This window comes from Eulemur rufifrons, chromosome 2 (genome assembly GCF_041146395.1).
Source record: "Eulemur rufifrons isolate Redbay chromosome 2, OSU_ERuf_1, whole genome shotgun sequence".
Taxonomy (NCBI): Eukaryota; Metazoa; Chordata; class Mammalia; order Primates; family Lemuridae; genus Eulemur; species Eulemur rufifrons.
This window is the reverse complement of record NC_090984.1, coordinates 83,413,800-83,433,454: the sequence shown is the minus strand read 5'-3', so window position 1 is coordinate 83,433,454 and position 19,655 is coordinate 83,413,800. Positions and strand designations below refer to the sequence as shown.

Below are 19,655 nucleotides of genomic sequence, written 5' to 3'. Positions count from 1 at the left end.
TCGATTCTAAAATTCACATATTCCTATTTTTACCATTTATAAAATCAGAATGTTTTTGCAGCCTGTGTGTATAGTTAGTGTGTCTGAGTTTGTTTCTCCTTCTTTTCCTTCCTTTTTTTTTCCTGAAAAGTTGTTTTAAAATCCCTGATGCATTGTTATAACACATTTCTGGTGCCTTAGAATCAATGGAATATATTCTTGTGTACTAGCTTTTTAAGGCAACTGAAGATGAAAAAGATTCAATAAAACATTTTGTTAATATTTTACAGACATTCAGTCGCCTGATGCTGAATATGTAGATTTGCTCCTTAATCCTGAGCGCTACACGGGTTACAAGGGACCAGATGCTTGGAAGATATGGAATGTCATCTATGAAGAAAACTGTTTTAAGTAAGTGTCATTTTCATTTAGAAATTCCTGTAAGATATGATTTCTCTTCATAAATGAATGAAATTATAATGATTTAAAATTACAGATCAAATTCACTTTGTTAAAAGATGTATTTGGACATAAAAACTATACCTATTCATTAATCCAGTTCCCCTGTAGGGAACATATAGACAAGAGTTTCAACAATTTTTTTTTTCTTAGAATAAAGACTTAGAATAGTATTAGACCTTTATGGGAGCATTGCAGGCACTTAGTAAATGGTCCTTGAGTAGATTATAGAATCTCATTTTATAGATGAGGTAACCTAGAGCCAGAGAGGTTTACTTTATTTCTCAAGATCGTATAGTTAGTGGCAGGGTATAGATGAGAATTTACAAGTCTCAATTCTCTTTTTGGTGTTCTATGCCCTCCTTTCTGTGGCTGTAATTAGTTTACCTGCTTTAAAGTTAAAGTTAAATTGATTTAAGAGAATAATTATAATAGGGTAACATTTTTGAGTACTCACTGTATGCTAGGTATTGTATTAAGCATGTTATTATATACACATTTTCTCCTTTATTCCTTGTAGTGACCCTGTGTTGTAGTGATTACTGTTTTGCAGATGGAGAAACTGAGACATAGGAGGTTAAATGATTTGTTCAGTGTCAAAGATCTAGTAAGTGGAAGAGCCCACTTTGTACTCTTCCCCATTACAATGGAAGCAGTCAAGTTGATCACTGTATGACTGAGAAATGCTTCAAGTTACCTACATGTAAGCCTTGAGGCTCTAAACAATGTGCTTGGTTTTTGGAAAGAATTCGTGTGTGTGTGTGTGTGTGTGTGTGTGTGTGTATGCACGTGTGTGTGTGTGTGTGTGTGTGTTGTTTTAGAGATTCAGAGGATTCTGGGACAATCTTTGGAGTTTTCAAATATGAGGATAATACATTTCACTTTTTCTAAGTCAGATTGATATAAGAATGAAATCAAAAATTATGCTTATACCAATAAAATGTCAGACTGGGCTTTTTGTTTGTTTTTACTTGAAGAATTTCTTCAATTTGGAAAGTGGAGAGTTTTGATTATTTACTTATTTCTGCCATGTGTTTCATTTAAATTCTCTTGAGGAGTATTAGGAAGTCTTGGTTTACTGACTTAAAGGTTTATTTTACAGGTTTTGTTGTTTTAGTTTTACTGACTTAAAGGTTTACTTTAAAGGTTGTGTTGTTGTTTTAAATGTGAACTAAAAGAGTCCATGCAGCTTTGGTTAGATTTGTATTAGTTTTGGAGTCATTTCCTTACTTATTCATATCCTGCCTCCCACAATTTCTAACAATATAAACAATGTATGAGGCACTAAGTTAATTATATTGAGTATGTTAAAATATAGCTTACATATTCTGTTCTCAAAATGTCTCAAGTTGTGCAAATTTTTAAACTTTAAATTATGGGCATTAAAACAATTACTACACTTTACTAATAATACTAATGCATATTTATTTTGGGATTTAAAAGCAATTTTGTGACATATTAACGCTCAAGAAAACTTCTATTTTTTCTTATTAAAAAAACCCCTTTTATTTAAATCGTAATAAACTTGGCCAGAGGACAAACTGATGTGTCTAAGATTACCTAAGTGGAAAATAATCTACCTACACTATTTTTTCCACTTTTTAATTTTAATGCTTGTATTGAGTATTTACATTTTTTGCTTATTTGTCTTTTAATTAGGGGCACATTTTGTGTCATACACACATACATGCATAAATAGACATGTATATATGATGTATATAAAAACATGTTAGTGACTCTAGAAGAGCTTGACTGATATTTTTTCTTCCTTTAAATACGTGATTGGGAAGTGACCTTCTGGCTGCTACAATGGCAAAATATCAGGAACAACTACCATTGCTGAAACAAATAACAGCCACCCTCCATTAAAGCAATTAGCGAAAACTAAATATTTAAATCACAATAAAACAATTTGATTTTGGAGATAGTCATTAAGCAGCTTTCTGAGATAATGTCACTTAAATAATTATGACATGATTGGTAACATATTTATGCTTTATACTTTTAATTCTTTTGTTTGTAGGCCACAGACAATTAAAAGACCTTTAAATCCTTTGGCTTCTGGTCAAGGTGAGTTATTTATTTATATTATTATATTATTTATCAGCCAGTGAACTTTGATTAGAAGGAGGGAGAGAAGGCGAGATAAGTGGCAAGAGCAGTTGAGGTCATGTAATCCACAGTCCTGTTTTCAGACATTATGCCTCGCTCTTACAGAGATTGATGTTTAAAATATTTGTATTTCAGTAAGGAGTATTTTTATAATGAAGCTCATGGTATTAGAATATCACAGGATGAAGATTAGGATATATATTTATTCTTTTGTACATTATTAGAGACACATTAAAGCCTATGTTCAGTTTTTAAATTTTTGCTCATCTTATAGATAAATAAATATCAAAAAGACTTCTTAAATTTTGCCCAAAACTTGAAATTACTGAATCTATTGGGAGTCTGATTTCAAATGCACACATCTTTTTTTTTTGAAATGGGGTCTCACTCTTGCCCAGGTCTTGAATTCCTGACCTCAAATGATCCTCTTGCCTTGGACTCCCAAAGTGCTAGGATTACAAGCATGAGCCAGTGTGCCAGGCCCCAAATTCACATGTCTTTATATCTTATTAACATTTTTCATTTTCTATTTATACTCGAGGTCTGGCCCAAATGCTGCTTTTTCCACAAAACTTCCCATGGTCCTTATGCCCACAAGTAATCTCTCCCTGCTCAAGAAGTAACCTTATGCATGTTTCATTTTCCTGTTGTAGCCTTTTCCACTGTGTGGCATTATTTTAGTATTATTTATATCTCTATTGATTTACCCTAATACTTTGAGCATATGGGCAGCATTTATCGTTTCATCTGATAATAGAGAGCCTGACACACAATGGATGGAGTAGTTTGTTAGATAAATGATAATTGAAAATTGCTCTCCTTATTGAATGGTTTTGTCTACAATGGTGAAAATCACTTGTTCGTTCAACAAATGATTATCCACCATTTACTATATGCTAGGCACTGTGTAGGTGCCAGAGGGGATGTAAAGTTGAAACTCATAAACCTTGCCCAGTCTGTAATATACAGAATAGTTTGTTGGATAAACCATTTCAGTGTATGATTTCAGATTTTTTCATTAGAAAATATATTCCTGTTCCCTTTGAATAGGTGCTTACTGATAAAATCTGTGCATTTAACAAATGTGTAAGATTTTCATTTTTAAAATTTATTTGAAAATATGCTGATCTCATATAGTCAATAAATGTAAATTTCATCCTGGAAAGCAATGAGATTGCATCACTCTCTAAATGCTGGCAGACTTCTCTTTCTTAGGGTAGGAATGAAAGAACAAAAGCCTTTAAACAAGGCTTTTCAACTTGTACAGTCACATATGGTGACTCAGTGGAAGCTACTGATTTAATATCAGATGAAATGCAAATTCATAGAAAAGAGGAGATCTTCATTATAATCTCACATTATGATTTGATAAATTAGTTAACCACCCTCACCTTAAAAATAAATTAATTAACTACCCTTACCTTAAAGATAAATGGGAACAATTTAAATGTTTATCTTCAGGGAACTGATTAAATGACTTACGATATGGTCACATCCAAGAATACAGCCTTATAAAGGTTGCTGTAAGTTTGTATTCTATTAAATCAAAACTGACCAACAGCACATTGAGGATAAGAAGCAGGTTATCAAAACAGTATGTATAATATAATTTTATTAAAATGTAATTAATATAATCTAAATATCTATATACAAGGAAAAGGACATTTACCAAAATGTACATGTTGTTTATTTTCACTCAGGGGGTAGTTTATAGATAATTTTTATTTCATCTGTGTCTTTTTTTTAAAGCATATATTTGCAATGAGTATATAGTACCTTAATAATCAAACAATAAGAGCATTAAAGAAAAGTGGGCAAAATGAAGACAATTTTTCAATAGTAAATAAGCAGTTGCATTACAGACTGCTGCATTATGTATTACATAATTTGAATCTTACAAATAGTCTTTGAAAATATTCCTGACTATGATATTTATAATGCCTGTCTGGAGGTTTCAAAGCAGTAATACAAATCTTTAACAGAAACTATATTATAGCTTTAGAATAAATACATGTGGAAAAAGCCTCTGCCAGCCAAACATAAGTCCTTAAGATATTTAAGAGTACTCTCAAGCAGGTGCAGTATCTCATGCCTATAATCCTAGCACTTTGGGAGGCTGAGGCGGGAGGACCACTTGAGGCCAGGACTTTGAGACCAGCCTGGGGCAATGTAGCAAGACCCCTGCATCTACAAAAAAATTTAAAAAATTAGCCAGGAATGGTGGTGTGTGTCTTAGTCCCAGCTACTTGGGAGGCTGAGGCAGGAGGATCACTTGAGCCCAGGAGTTTGAGATTGTAGTGAGCTATGATCACACCACTGCACTCTAGCCCAGGCAACAGGGCAAGAACCTGTCTCAAAAAAAAAAAAGAGTACTCTCAGACGATGGATTAGATTTTTCTCTCCTGTCAGCCCATATTACTTCTAATGTGAGCTGAAACTCTTTATCACACTCCTGGAGATAATGCCATTTAGTCAAATCAGGCAAATCACTAGATAGAGTTGCAGTCACGAGTGTCTCATTCTCAGATTTTACTTGTGAATGAACTGATGGACTGAAACCAACAATTATTAAAAATCTGATTTTTATGAGAGTGCAGCATTATAAAAGGGACAGCTGGAAGGAGTTTATAATAATAAATGTTTTGTTTTGCTTTTCAGGGAAAAGTAAAGGTAAGTATAACTTTTTTTATCATATATTACATATATGAATTTGCTTATACATTCAGATGTTTATTATGGCAAACTTTATTTTTTCTTCTGACCTCTGAGACCCAGAAGAACTTAATTTTTATTTCTTTATCTAAAATTCTGGAGGTACAAACAGGTTAATGGGAAGTGACTTTTGTGTCTGGGCTCAGGCATTAGAGACAGCCTGCCTCAGCCTCTGGTAATTCAGTCACACATTTTACTCACTGAATGTGGAAGCCTGGGCATATCCGCCTCACCATCTTCTCCACTGCCTCTGGCAGGGACAACTTCCCCTTCAGTCCTTTACTGTTGAACTCTAAGATCTGCTGGGTCTCATATAGGAAGCTTCTGGGTGTGATCAGAGTGTTGATTCCAGCTGGCTTCTAAGGCTTATGCTGACTCGGGTGTAGGTATCATTGCCAAGTCAAAGTTAATAATAATGCTAAAAATTTTAACATATGTTAGGTTTACTTTGTCTTTTTGAGGATCTTTTTGCTTTAAGGGTGAAATTGAAATGACTTTTGTTATTCTCAAGACCATATGCTTGACAATGTGAAAAGAGTTAATCAGCGCTTTAGCTTTAGTCCATCTACATGAAATTGCTAAAATGTGAAGTATCACTTTTCTCTCCCTCAAAATCCCCTGACTTTTGAACATTGTTTTTATGAATTGCTTTTGTGTTGTGTCTAAATAATAGAATATTAAAGTCTGATAACATTGCTGTTTTATTATTGTACTTTTAGTAACCATAGCAGCTAAATAAAACATGTATCAGAACTGTACTGTTTGGAAGAGAAATTGCTTACCAGTAAGATTATTTTTCCACAGATGCCTCATATTTGTTACTGGTAGAAGTGATTCTGTAATTTTCAGTTTTGAGTAACCTTATTCTACCTTGGGCATTAACCTTGTTCCAGGCTATATTCTAACTACATTAGAGGAGGCTACTTTGGTTTGTCAATACTATTTGAAGACAACCCATCTGTTGTTATAAAGAAAAGATTGTTAACCTGTGGGAGCTATCCTTAGAGAAATTATCTTATTTATAAGTATTAATTTTGGTCAGATATCAAAAGGTTATTCCTGAGAGCTGTCAAATTAATCAGCTGTCATTCTTGACAGGTGATTATTTAGACCACAGTCAGGTCAAGTTGAGAATAGCTATATCAGGATTACAGAAATGAACTGAAAATTTCATCAGAACTCTAGGTCTTAAGTAGTTTTATCCCCCAGCTTCCCAATTCATGGTCAAAAACTTGGGGAAAAAAAAACCCTGAAAGTTTTTATAAGGAATAAATCCCTTACAATCCCACAACCCCAAAATAATTAATAATAATAACTATGTGCCAAGCATTCTTTTCAGCAGTTTACAAATATGATTTCATTTAATTCTGTCAATAATACTAGGAGGTATTATTTTTGTCCCCATTTTTTACAAGAGGAAAATGAGTCCCAGAGAGGTTCAGTAACTTGTTTATAATCATATGATTTGTAAGTAGCAGAGTTAGGATTAGTATCAGACAGTTTGGCACCAGAGACCATGCTCTTAGTTACTACCTTATAGGGCTTCTTTGTTAACATTTTGATACATATATTGTATACATATTTGTCAAACCCTTGTCAGCATTAAATATTATCATATTTTTATCTTTATTAATTTGATAGGTAAAAGTGGTATATTGTTTTAATTTGAATTTTTTTATTATAATACTAGGAAGACTGGACAGTTTTTGTCTGTTATTTTGTGTGTTATTATCATTTTTTCTTTGTGAATTTTCTATTCATGTTATTTGTCCCCTTTTTAATGAGCACTTTGTGATTTTTATTCAATTTATGAGCTTTTAATATATTTAGAATATTTTTGTCATATTTGCAATATACATTGTTTGTTGTTTGCATTTTGCTTTTGTTTATGAAGATTTCTGACAAACAGATGTTTTAAGTTTTTATATAGTCCAATTTATTACTTTTTGCCCTTGTCATTCTTTCCATTACTTTTATGCCTCTTTGGTTCATTTTTAACATTACTATAAGCAACTTTAGGAAAAAACACTGTGCAGTGTTTATTGTCTCTGTACCAAATGTATACGTGACTTTTTACATAATTATAATTATTTCTTATGCCTTTATATATTACTTCATATAAACACTTTTATGTATTTTCATGTTCTCCATTCTTGTCATTTTAACAATTGTAGGTTATTCTACCATGTCAACTAGTTATGTTAACTTAGGCATTATTGTACTTTTGGTTATTTCAGGTTTCAAAAAGTGTACATAAAATAATCATCTTTCTACAAATTTCTCATTTTGAGTTATTTCTTTAGAGCTTAATTCTAAAAGTAGAATGATCAGGTCTAAGTATATTAGCAGGGTTCTTATTAGGTGACAGATTATAAGAGATATTTGGTTTTTATAACATTTTCCTGAAATTACTCTTTTGACATACAGTCAAGGGCACATAATATCAGCTATATACAAATAATACACCTCCAATACTATTTTATTTTTTTAGAGACAGAGTCTCACCCTGTCATCCAGGCTGGAGTGCAGTGGTATATCATTGCTCAATGCAGCCTCCAACTTCTACGCTGGAATGATCCTCCCACCTCGGCCTCCTGAGGAGCTGGGACTACAGATAGGCACATGCCACCATGCCTGGCTAATTTTTGTATTTTTTGTAGAGACAGGGTCTCGCTATGTTGCCCAGACTGCTTTCAAACTTCTGACCTCGGCCAGGCTTGGTGGCTCATGCCTGTAATCCTAGCACTCTGGGAGGCCGAGGCGGGCCGATCCCTTGAGGTCAGGAGTTCGAGACCAGCCTGAGCAAGAGCGAGACCCAGTCTCTACTAAAAAATAGAAAGAAATTAGCTGGAAAACTAAAAATATATAGAAAAAATTAGCTGGGCCTGGTGGCACACGCCTGTAGTCCCAGCTACTCGGGAGGCTAAGGCAGGAGGATTGCTTAAGCCCAAGAGTTTGAGGTTGCTGTGAGCTAGGCTGATGCCATAGCACTCTAGCCCAGGCAAGAGAGTGAGACTCTGTCTCAAAAAAAAAAAAAAAAAAAAAAACCCAACAAAAAAACAAAAAATAAACAAACTTCTGACTTCAAGTGATCCTCCCTCCTTGGCCTCCCAAAGTGTTGAGATTATAGGCGTGAGCACCACCACCATTATTTTATAATTTTTATTTATTTTTCTAATTTAAAAAGCATATAACGAATCCTTAATTTTCATGGCATGAATTGTTATCGGAGCTAGGTATTTTCCTGTTCTTGATTGATTTGCTTTTTAAATTCTACATTTTGACCTTATATAAAACACTTTATCCATAAAGTTATAAGACTGGGGACACCAAAGTCAATGCTGAAGCCTTTTAAAGACTGAGCAGCAGAATGGTCCTTAACTACTGAATCGATACCAAGAACTTCTCTTCTTCTTTTGGAGAAATTGCAAATAAGACTTGCTTGAGGTTAAACAATCTTTAAATCACTGTTTGGCACAAATTTGCTATAATGCTTTAAAACTTGAAAAACTTACATTTTTATAATCTTGTGATTTGTTTTTCTTTTAATTTCAGAGAATACTTTTTACAGTTGGCTAGAAGGTAATTGGAAATTTTTAAATAAATTTAAATGATAAATTTGTTTCTCATTCAAGGGATGAAATTATTGTATCTATAAAATTCACATATGAAATTTTATTTCTAATTCACTGACTTTTTTAGGACTCTGTGTAGAAAAAAGAGCATTCTACAGACTCATATCCGGCCTACATGCAAGCATTAATGTGCATTTGAGTGCAAGATATCTTTTACAGGGTATGTGACATTTACTTTTATTTTCTCTACCACACTTATTTTCAGGTATTCTTAAAATTTTCTTGCTATTTACTTGAATGGGAAAAGATTGACCTGATTGAATATTAAGCATTAAAAATCCGTTCTTAAATGGTAGTAATCAGGAATGTGGGAACTGTAAATCCAATTGAAAAATAGATACAGCATATCCTTACCTCCCTTCACCTTCTTTTAAGAAGCTGCTCAGAATTGTATACATCTCTTTGGAAATAGTCTTTTGGTGTTTTTTTGTGGGAAATGAAATAGCTCCTAACAGCACAGTTTGTTATTTGGTAGATATTACTGTTTCAGAACCTTTTTATTTGTGTGTCAGTGTCAGGCCTGGAGGTTTAATGGGTTAAAGCACTTCCTGCTGCTCTTTATGCTTTATGGATGCTGTTGAAAAATAAGACCATGGTTGATTTTCATCAGTAACATATTTCTTCTGGAATTAAAGTATCTGTTACCTCCGTGGTCCCCAACCTTTACCTGTCTGCAGCCTGTTAGGGACCAGGCTGCAGAGCTCCACCAGTCCTCCCTTCCTCCCACCCCATGCATGGAAAAATTGTCTTCCATGAAACTGAGGAAGGGGTGGGGGGCTGCACAGCAGGAGGGGAGGTGAGCGGTGGGTGAGCCAGTGAGCAGAAGCTTCATCTGTATTTACAGCCACTCCCCATCATTCGCATCACCAACCCTCCCCCTTCATCTGTGGAAAACTTGTGTTCCATGAAACTGGTCCCTGGTGCCAAAATGGTTGGGGACTGCTGTTTAGAAACAAAATATAGTAACTTTGATTTTAAATGGCACCTTAAACTCATTAGTAATTTCTGAGTGTCTTTTTTAATTGTGTACTTTGGTTTTATGAATATGTTTATATTCAGAAATTTGATTTTTATTAAAAAATTAATTTGATTAATAAAAATCAAATTGGTTAGTACAACATTGAATTTATTTTACTTTTAAGGCTAGGTTCTAGAAAAAATATTAATATAGACCTATTAAAGGCTAAATTAGGAAAAATCATTTTCTTGGTTGTATTTATTATATATTTTACAATACAAAATGAAATTAACTTCTGTAGGCATAAATAACCTGGTACAATTAAAATGAAAAGTATTTGAATATAAAATTCAGTTTTTAATATTTAATTCTTCTTTCTTTCCAGATACCTGGTTGGAAAAGAAATGGGGACACAACATTACAGAATTTCAACAGCGGTTTGATGGAATTTTGACTGAAGGAGAAGGCCCAAGAAGGCTTAAGAACTTGTATTTTCTCTACTTAATAGAATTAAGGGCTTTATCGAAAGTGTTACCATTTTTTGAGCGCCCAGATTTTCAACTCTTCACCGGAAATAAAATTCAGGATGCGGAAAACAAAATGTTACTTCTGGAAATACTTCATGAAATCAAGTAAATTATATATTATAACTTACACATTAACAGAAGAGTAACAAATGGCATCCAAAATTAAGTTCTTAGATACTCATTTAGAAAAAGGAAACTATTTAAAAAATAATTAAAAGCTAATTTTGTTTGTAGGTCTTTTAGAGTTGAGTTTTGTTTTTGTTTTGACCTGCATACTAAAAGGCACAGATTTTTAGTTTTAAAAGCCATTCTTTTAGTATTTGATACTTGTATTATTTATATATATAGTTGAACAGATTGAGTTTGGGGCCAAACTTCTATATTATGCAATTAGCATTTAGTATAAGAATTTGTTTTGGGGCATCTGAGTATTGGTTTTACTATGTTTTCTACTCAATCATATTATTTATCACAACCAGTAAAATGTTGTATTTATCAGGACTTTTAATGTTTATAATGCATGAAAATGACTGTTTTGTTTTAAAATGCAGGTCATTTCCTTTGCATTTTGATGAGAATTCATTTTTTGCTGGAGATAAAAAAGAAGCACATAAACTAAAGGTAATTGTTTTATACTTTAACTTAATTGTTAGATACAAACTGATTAATACTTATGCAAGTATGAATATAAACCTATATATTACTTATAGAAATTGAAAGTAGAATGGTGGTTACCAGAGACTAGGGGAGGAGGATGAGTGGGGAAGAGGGAGTTGTTGATCAAAAGGTATAAAGTTTCAATTAGAAGGAATAAGTTTTAGTGATTTATTACACAGAATGGTGACTATAATAAATAATAATGCATTGTACATTTAAAAGTTGCTAAAAGCATAGATTTCTACCACAGAAAGATGATTACATATGTGAAGGTGATGAATTTGTTAATTAATCTGATTCAATCATTCCACATTGTAAACATATATCAAAACATCACATTGTACCCGTAAACATATACAATTATTTGTCAATTAAAAAAATAAACATATATAATTAGTCAATTAAACATATACAATTATTATTTGTCAATTAAAAAAAATAAATGGGTGTAGTGGCTTATAATCCTAGTACTTTGGGATGCCAAGGCAGGAAGATCACTCGAGGCCAGGAGTTTGAGACCAGCCTGGGCAACATAGCGAGACCCCATCTCTTAAAAAAAAAAAATTGCTGGATGTGGTGGCACATACCTGTAGTTTCAGCTACTTGGGAGGCTAAGGCAGGAAGATGGCTTGAGCCCAGGAGTTTAAGGCTGCAGTGAGTTATGATCATGCCATTGCACTCTAGCCTACATGACAGAGCGAGACCCTGTCAATCAATCCATAAAAAAAAATTTTGTAATTAAAAAAAAGTAAAAAATAAAAACCACACTTATATTTATACTTAACAGTATATCTTAATATACACATATATATATATATCTTGAAATTGTAAGAAAAATCAGTCATAATCTTTCTTTTCTTTTCCTAAAAAAAGTTGTCCAAAGTTAGGTCCAGCTTAAGGTATATTTTGCATTATATTCAAAATAACAACTGATACCTGTGTACACTGTACACTTTACAGACAGCTTTCACCTTGATGGTCTCCGGTAATAAAGAGAGGTAATAAATTAAAGGGAAAGGATCCAGTGCATAAGTGGTGGTATTAGTCTATTTTTTGCTGAAGAGAATTCCTGAAAATGGTATCGGTTAAATTAAAAGATCTTTAGTAGAAGAGGGCACAGTGTGATGTTTTGTCATTCGTCTTGTTCATTGGGAATTAAAGGCAGCTAGGAATGCCAGCATGCAGTTGGGGAAAGAACAGATCTGACCTGATACCCCACAGAATGGGGTCGGTTGTTGCCTTCTTCTTGATGAGGGTCTGAGCTCAGGCCTCTTAATAGGGGTCTGACTATCTCTGAGTATGTTTTTGCCTCAAAATACTACAGATACAAAATATTACTACAAATATAAAAATATTACATGATTTTTATCATTAAAGAGAGAGAGAGTTCCTACCTTCAAGAGATTTCCAGAGGGAGTCGAGTAAAATTGTATTACTGTTCTGTCTTACAGAGCTATTCATAAGTAAAGGCAGGTGGCCTTCAGTACTACTGGGCTTGATGTAATTTCACCAAAATATTTCTAACAACCTTCCTCCGCTTCTTATTCTCTCTCTCTTTCCATAATGAAAGAAACTGATTTTATGCAGCTTGCAAACAAAATACTTTTTGTACTCAGTTTTTTGCTGTTAGATAATAGTTATTCTTGACTTCCCATCTACCTCCTACTTAAAAAGCATTCTTGCCACAAATACATACCTCAGTGCTTATATAACCTCTCAGACAGCATCCAGGAACTTGAAAGTGAGGGGGAAGATGCTGCAATAAGACTTCTTTTTTTCCTCCTATTTTCAATATGTTCCTTATTTTTAGTTTACTTGCTGGTTTATTGGAAAGTGTTTTGGCATCAGCTCTTTTTAGATTGTGCAGATTAGAAATATTTCTCACGGTGTTTTAATTTGATCACAACTCCGAAACATTTAGCTTTGATATCCTATGAAGTTTATGTAGAGAGTTCTTACTTAACAAGGAATTTTTCGCAGTCTTTTACAGGAAAGAAGTAAAAAATAAGAAACCAGGTTAATGTCAGAGATTTACTAAAAAAAAAAGTAGTTTCTGTCAAATCTCATGGATTTTAATAGTCATAAGTTCATTTTAAAAATCTCATCTCCTTTATACTCTATCAAGTATGGTTAGAAACATAGGATGTTCATGAAAGAGAATTATTTAGTGTTTAATCAAAAACAGAATAGGCTCTCACTTCAAGGCTTATAAAACATTTGAGAATTTGGGTGAGAATTGGTTGATTGGTTTCACTGAATATAAATCACAGCATATAATCATAGCATGTTTCATCATTCTCTTGACTGGCTGTAACTTGAAATGATGACCTAAAACTGTATGCCTAAATAGGGATAATTTGTAAGTGATTTATGTTCTAATTTTTCTAATCTGAGATCATTTGGGGATATACTCAAGTTATTGGATATGATTGTTATTTGTGGAAGTCATAAGGATTTTCTGCTGATCTAGTAAATTTGGTTCTAGCATATTAAGTTCACTTAAGCAGAAGATGCATGCTATTTTATGGGCTTGGTTTTAATTTAACAGTGTTTATATGGCTTCTGTAAGCAACCATGCCTGCTCTCTGTACCTGCTCTACAAAGATTTACTCAAGAGCTGTCACATTCAAGTATTTGGATTAACGTAGATTCAAACGCTGACTGTTGACAATGTCTACAAAAGCAAGCATAATCTTTTAGAACAGAAGCTTCCAACCTTTACAAGTATGAGAGTGTCTTAAAAACTTCCAAGGCCTCTTCCCATGACAATATATTTTTAGTGTCTATTGATTGTGAAAATTTAATTGCCAAAAAGCCACTATGCTCAGTAATACTTTTAAAATAAAAGTTGTGTTTTATTGATCATAACATTTATATCCATTTAGAAATTTATAGTACATACATCTGAGCTATTTATTCTGTCTGTATACAATCTTGTTGACATGTGCATTTTGTAAACCCTAATAATGACCATTAAGTCCTCTAGAGGTCAACAACTCATAGGATGGGAACATGTGCTTTATAATAATTTATTTACTCTGTTATTATTGTTAAAGGTGTGATTTTTTTCTTTAAGTTAAGGTTAAAACACTAGTTTAAAGGAACTCAAAAATCAAATCAAAATCTATCCAGAGTAAAATTATTGGGTAGTTTTTTTTTTTAAATAGGTTTAAAATTAGTACTTCTTACTGAACAGGTATAGAAACACAAGATAGAGAATGTTGTTAACATATGACAACAATTAATATTAATAATTTGGGCTTTGTATTAAATTAATAAAGACATAAGATCTAGGATCCTACTAAAAATCTTTTACATGTTACAGCTGTTTCAAAGCCGCAAGCTGAATAAAGCATCTGGGGAAAGTCTATCTTTAGAGCACATTGAGATCTGCTTTGAATAATGGGTTCCAATCTTTGCTGATTTATTTCTGTTTTAGATCTGTGGTCCTGTCTCATCTGGTTGAGCCCAGTGTGTGGCTTATCACATTAAAAAAGAAAAATACTGTATGTTCCCTAAATTATAGGCCAATTGGTATAATGGATATTCTATCTGAAATATATGTCAAATTTTCTGCTTCAAATACTGTAAGCTTGGGATTCTACTAAGTCCAGGACAGAGCGAGTCACTTGGAGGATCAAGTGATAACTTCCACTGGAGTAAAAGAAGGATGTGGTTTCCCTTCTTTTTTCCATATTCCTTAAGGACATATACTACTTTTGGATGAGCTGGATGCATGTTGCCCTGTTGTAAATGATATAATACTCTAGTGTTCATTGATAGATAACATATGTTTTAAAAGTATAAAAACAAAAAGGGAACAATAAACAGCAAATTCAGCATAATAATAGAGGGTGGGATATAGGACTTTGGAGGGATATGTAGGGGGCATCAATCGTACTTATAATGGTTTCTTTCTATAAGCTGGTGGTAGGTATATGGATGTTCACTACATTTTGTATATTTTTGTATGCTAATAATAATAAAAGGAGCTGGGTGCAGTGGCTCATGCCTGTAATCCCAGCACTTTGGGAGGTTAAGACAGGAGGATCTCTTGAGGCCGGGAGTTTGAGATCTGCCTGGGCAACATAGGAAGACCCTATCTCTAAAAAAAAAAAAAAAAAATTAGGCGTGGTGGTACATGCCTATAGTTTTAGCTACCCAGGAGGCTGAGGTGGAGGATTGCTTGAACCTAGGAGTTACGATGGTACCACTGCCTTCTAGCCTGGGTGACAGAGGGAGACCCTATCTCAAAAGAAAAGAAAAAAAAAAGATCTGATTGTTTTACCTAATCAATAGCAGAAAGAAGGGCTATAATTTAACTATTGTGAAACCAAAGGTTTTTTTCTTCTTTTTCCTCCCTCCCTTCCTTCCTTCTGTAAAATGATGCCCTCCAACCCCTGCTCCATCCCCCTTAACATACTGACATACAGTTAACAATCACAACAACGGGACACCTCAACTAAGTTACCTTTGTACATGTTTTGCAGATACTTTAGCTTTCGAGTCAGGAGTCAGGCAGGCCTGGATTCTAAGTTTGCTGTTTACTAGATGTGGGAATTTAGGCAAGTTATCTAACCTCTCTGAATCTTGTTTTTTTTAATTCATTAGGTGTTTATTATAATAATGTCTATTTTTGGATCTGTGGTGAAGAATTGAGATTGGATATATAAAGATTATGGTCTGTAGGAGGTACTCAATGAATGTTAGTTCTCTTCTCTTTTTGGTATCCCATAGTACCTTACATGGTATTAGGCACATAGAAGGCACTCAGGAAATACTTATTCGTTCATTATATAGTATATCTTAATGTTTTGTTAAATTGTTTTTAGGAGGACTTTCGACTGCATTTTAGAAATATTTCAAGAATCATGGATTGTGTTGGTTGTTTTAAATGTCGACTGTGGGGAAAGCTTCAGGTAAGCAAATCTAGCCTGTCTTATTTCTCATTCATCCTTTGCACAAAGAATTTTCTTACTTTTCTTTTTTTCTTATTTCTATTATAGACTCAGGGTTTGGGCACTGCTCTGAAGATCCTGTTTTCCGAGAAATTGATAGCAAATATGCCAGAAAGTGGACCCAGTTATGAATTCCATCTAACCAGACAAGAAATAGTATCATTATTTAATGCATTTGGAAGGTTAGTTTGAATGTACTGAAATTGTTTCTGCTAGATGAGTAAGTAATGCAGCACATATATTCTCAGATAAAACTGGGTAAGAAATATCCTGTTTAGTGGAATTCTTTCCTTACAGAATGATACGATCTTATGAAATATGCATTTGATATATATAGACATACATAATCATTACATGATATTCTTTATTTTCATATATTGATTTTATAATCATAATATACTGATTTCAATATTCATCTTATTTGTACATTTTTTGAATTGTTTAAAAGCTATTTTTTATGCTGTCCAATTATTTTTGTGAAGGTCCCGAATAAATCATATGTTTTTTAATATAGGTGTACATGTAAATTTCTGTGAATTTACCATTATATAAAAAGGTCAATAATTCTTTTAAAAATAATTATTTTCCATCAAAATGATTGGAGTAAAAGCATGAAATAAGGAACTTACATTAAATTAAGTATAGGTGCATTTCCTTCTGGCCTATCATGTAAAGAATGCCAAGATTTATAAAAATTAACTTTTTTTAAGGATTACGTTTCTTCACTTTAAAAAAACTATGATTTAATATTTTGGGCTTGAAATAATTGACCTTAAAAATTATTTCTCTAGCATCCAGGAACTGGACAGTTATATTGCATTGAGTATTTTGCTACTTTTTTCACGGTAGAGAGCAAAGCTAAAGTGTACTTAAAATAAGGAACAAATTTTACTTTTTATAAAAATTAGTGAAAACAGGCCTGGTGTGGTGGCTCACGCCTGTAATCCTAGCACTCCAGGAGGCTGAGGTGGGAGGATGGCTTGAGCTCAGCAGTTCAAGACCAGCCTGAGCAAGAGCGAGAACCCATCTCTACTAAAAATAGAAAAAATTAGCCGGGCATGGTGGTGCATGCCTGTAGTCCCAGCTGATCCCAAGGCTGAGGCAGGAGGATCACTTGAGCCTGGGAGTTTGAGGTTACAGTGAGCTATGATGACACCACTCCACTCTGGCCGGGATGACAGAGTGAGACTGTCTCAAAAAAAAAAAAAAAAAAAGCATTAGTGAAAACAATTTAGTCACACATATACTACTCTCACTCTTTTTTTATTTATTTATTTATTTATTTTTTTTTGAGACAGAGTCTCACTCTGTTGCCCAGGCTAGAGTGAGTGCCGTGGCGTCAGCCTAGCTCACAGCAACCTCAAACTCCTGAGCTCAAGGGATCCTCCTGTCTCAGCCTCCCGAGTAGCTGGGACTACAGGCATGCACCACCATGCCCGGCTAATTTTTTTTTTCTATATATATTTTTAGCTGTCCATATAATTTCTTTCTATTTTTAGTAGAGATGGGGTCTCGCTCTTGCTCAGGCTGGTCTCGAACTCCTGAGCTCAAACGATCCGCCCACCTCGGCCTCCCAGAGTGCTAGGATTACAGGCGTGAGCCACCGCGCCCGGCCTTACTCTCACTCTTTATAGACTAATAGCTTTGATTCTTTATATATTTCCTAAATACAGCATATCATTTTTCTACATTCATATACTTATGCATATTTAAAAATACATTTTAATATTTCTGTATTTCTATACTTTATACTTATATACTTTAATACCAAGCATATGAATATAGTTATGAATACTTAAAATACCTAAATATTTTTTCATTAAAATACCTAAATATTTTAATACATGTTTTATACCAAATACATACTTTATTTATTTATTTCTTTTTTTGGAGACAGAGTCTCACTCTTGCCTGGGCTAGAGTGCCATGGCATCAGCCTAGCTCACAGCAACCTCAAACTCCTGGGCTTAAGTGATCCTCCTGCCTCAGCCTCCTGAGTAGCTGGGACTACAGGCATGTGCCACCATGCCCGGCTAATTTTTTCTATATATTTTTAGTTGTCCAGCTAATTTCTTTCTATTTTTTAGTAGAGACTGGGTCTCGCTCTTGCTCAGGCTGGTCTCGAACTCCTGACCTCGAGCTATCCTCCCGCCTCTGCCTCCCAGACTGCTAGGATTACAGGCGTGAGCCATTGCGCCCGGCCCAAATACATACTTTACTACTAAGTAAATGAATATTCTTGTGAATAAAGTACATAAGTATTTCAATACCTATGTACTTCGTATTTATTTATTTAAATACTTTATAAATAACTAATTTCTAGACAATATTATCTTAGTTTTACCATGTCAAATTAAGAACTAAAGTATATCAAAATAGATTAAATGGTTTTTTTTTGAGACAGAGTCTCACTTTGTTGCCCAGGCTAGAGTGAGTGCCATGGCGTCAGCCTAGCTCACAGCAACCTCAAACTCCTGAGCTCAAGGGATCCTCCTGTCTCAGCCTCCCGAGTAGTTGGGACTACAGGCATGCACCACCATGCCCGGCTAATTTTTTCTAAATATATATTTTTAGCTGTCCATATAATTTCTTTCTATTTTTTTAGTAGAGATGGGGTCTCGCTCTTGCTCAGGCTGGTCTCGAACTTCTGAGCTCAAACGATCCGCCCACCTCGGCCTCCCAGAGTGCTAGGATTACAGGCTTGAGCCACCGCGCCCGGCCGATTAAATGGTTTATGCACCATTAAATATGTTGAGTTAAATTACTTTTAAAATTTTTGGTGTCTTAAAAATGCAAAGTCAGTAACTTTTACAGAGAAGATTTATCTAAGATGGTTTCTGAGTGAAATATTTTTTGGTTACAGGATATCTACAAGTGTGAAAGAATTAGAAAACTTCAGGAACTTGTTACAAAATATTCACTAAAGAAAACGACTTGAAATGTGCCTGTTTCTGGACGATGGAGGCCAAAGAGTGGAATTTCATTCAAAGGCATAATAGCAATGACAGTCTTAAGCCAAACATTTTATATAAAGTTGCTTTTGTAAAAGGAGAATTATATTGTTTTAAGTAAACTAAATTTTTAAATTGTGCTAAGTCTATGTATAATACTATTGTGAGTAAAAGTAATACTTTAATAATATGGTACAAATTTTAAAGTTTAATATTGAATAAAAGTAGGATTATCAAATTCATATATGATAAAACTAAGTGAGTGATGTTTTAAAGTCTCTCAACTAGACTTTTGTGTAAGATGTAATGTAAATAAAACTATGGCAAATGTGACAAGCATTTAATAGGAAAATGCTAAGGAGGCTCATGAATGATCCATAATTAACAACCTAGAATTTTTCAATACACTTAGGGTTGCTAAATTTAGCAAATAAGGAATGCCCAGTTATATTTGAATTTCAGACAACTCGTTTCTTAATTTAAGTATGTTGCATGCAATATTTGGGACAAACTTATATGGAAAAATTATTCATTATTTTTTTGAAATTCAATTTTAACTGGGATTCTTGTGTTTTATCTGACAACGCGAAAATACATTGATATGAAACAAGTCACTTTTAAAATTATATTGCTATTTTGATTGGGTTGTTTTGTGTGTAGAAAGGTACAATTACAATTCAAAGGCATAGGGGATTTCTAAACATTGT

The 19,655-nt window shown here is 33.7% G+C and overlaps 1 protein-coding gene across 12 annotated transcripts in view; it reads left to right on the top strand.

Moving 5' to 3' along the window:
* ERO1A (endoplasmic reticulum oxidoreductase 1 alpha) overlaps positions 1-19,050 on the top strand; it is a 46,928-nt gene extending 27,878 nt beyond the window's left edge. For 4 of the 12 annotated variants that reach the window (XM_069464917.1, XM_069464914.1, XM_069464898.1 and 1 more), the window contains 10 exons: positions 270-390; positions 2,462-2,508; positions 5,209-5,220; positions 8,818-8,844; positions 8,965-9,057; positions 10,241-10,487; positions 10,934-11,003; positions 15,872-15,958; positions 16,046-16,179; positions 18,861-19,050. In XM_069464917.1, the coding sequence (XP_069321018.1) occupies positions 270-390; positions 2,462-2,508; positions 5,209-5,220; positions 8,818-8,844; positions 8,965-9,057; positions 10,241-10,487; positions 10,934-11,003; positions 15,872-15,958; positions 16,046-16,179; positions 18,861-18,921 (899 nt within the window). In that variant the 3' untranslated portion in view covers positions 18,922-19,050. The remainder of the gene's footprint in view (positions 1-269; positions 391-2,461; positions 2,509-5,208; positions 5,221-8,817; positions 8,845-8,964; positions 9,058-10,240; positions 10,488-10,933; positions 11,004-15,871; positions 15,959-16,045; positions 16,180-18,860) is intronic. The other 8 variants (XM_069464911.1, XM_069464899.1, XM_069464919.1 and 5 more) reach the window with 7 other exon arrangements.
* The last annotated feature ends 605 nt before the right edge of the window (positions 19,051-19,655 follow it).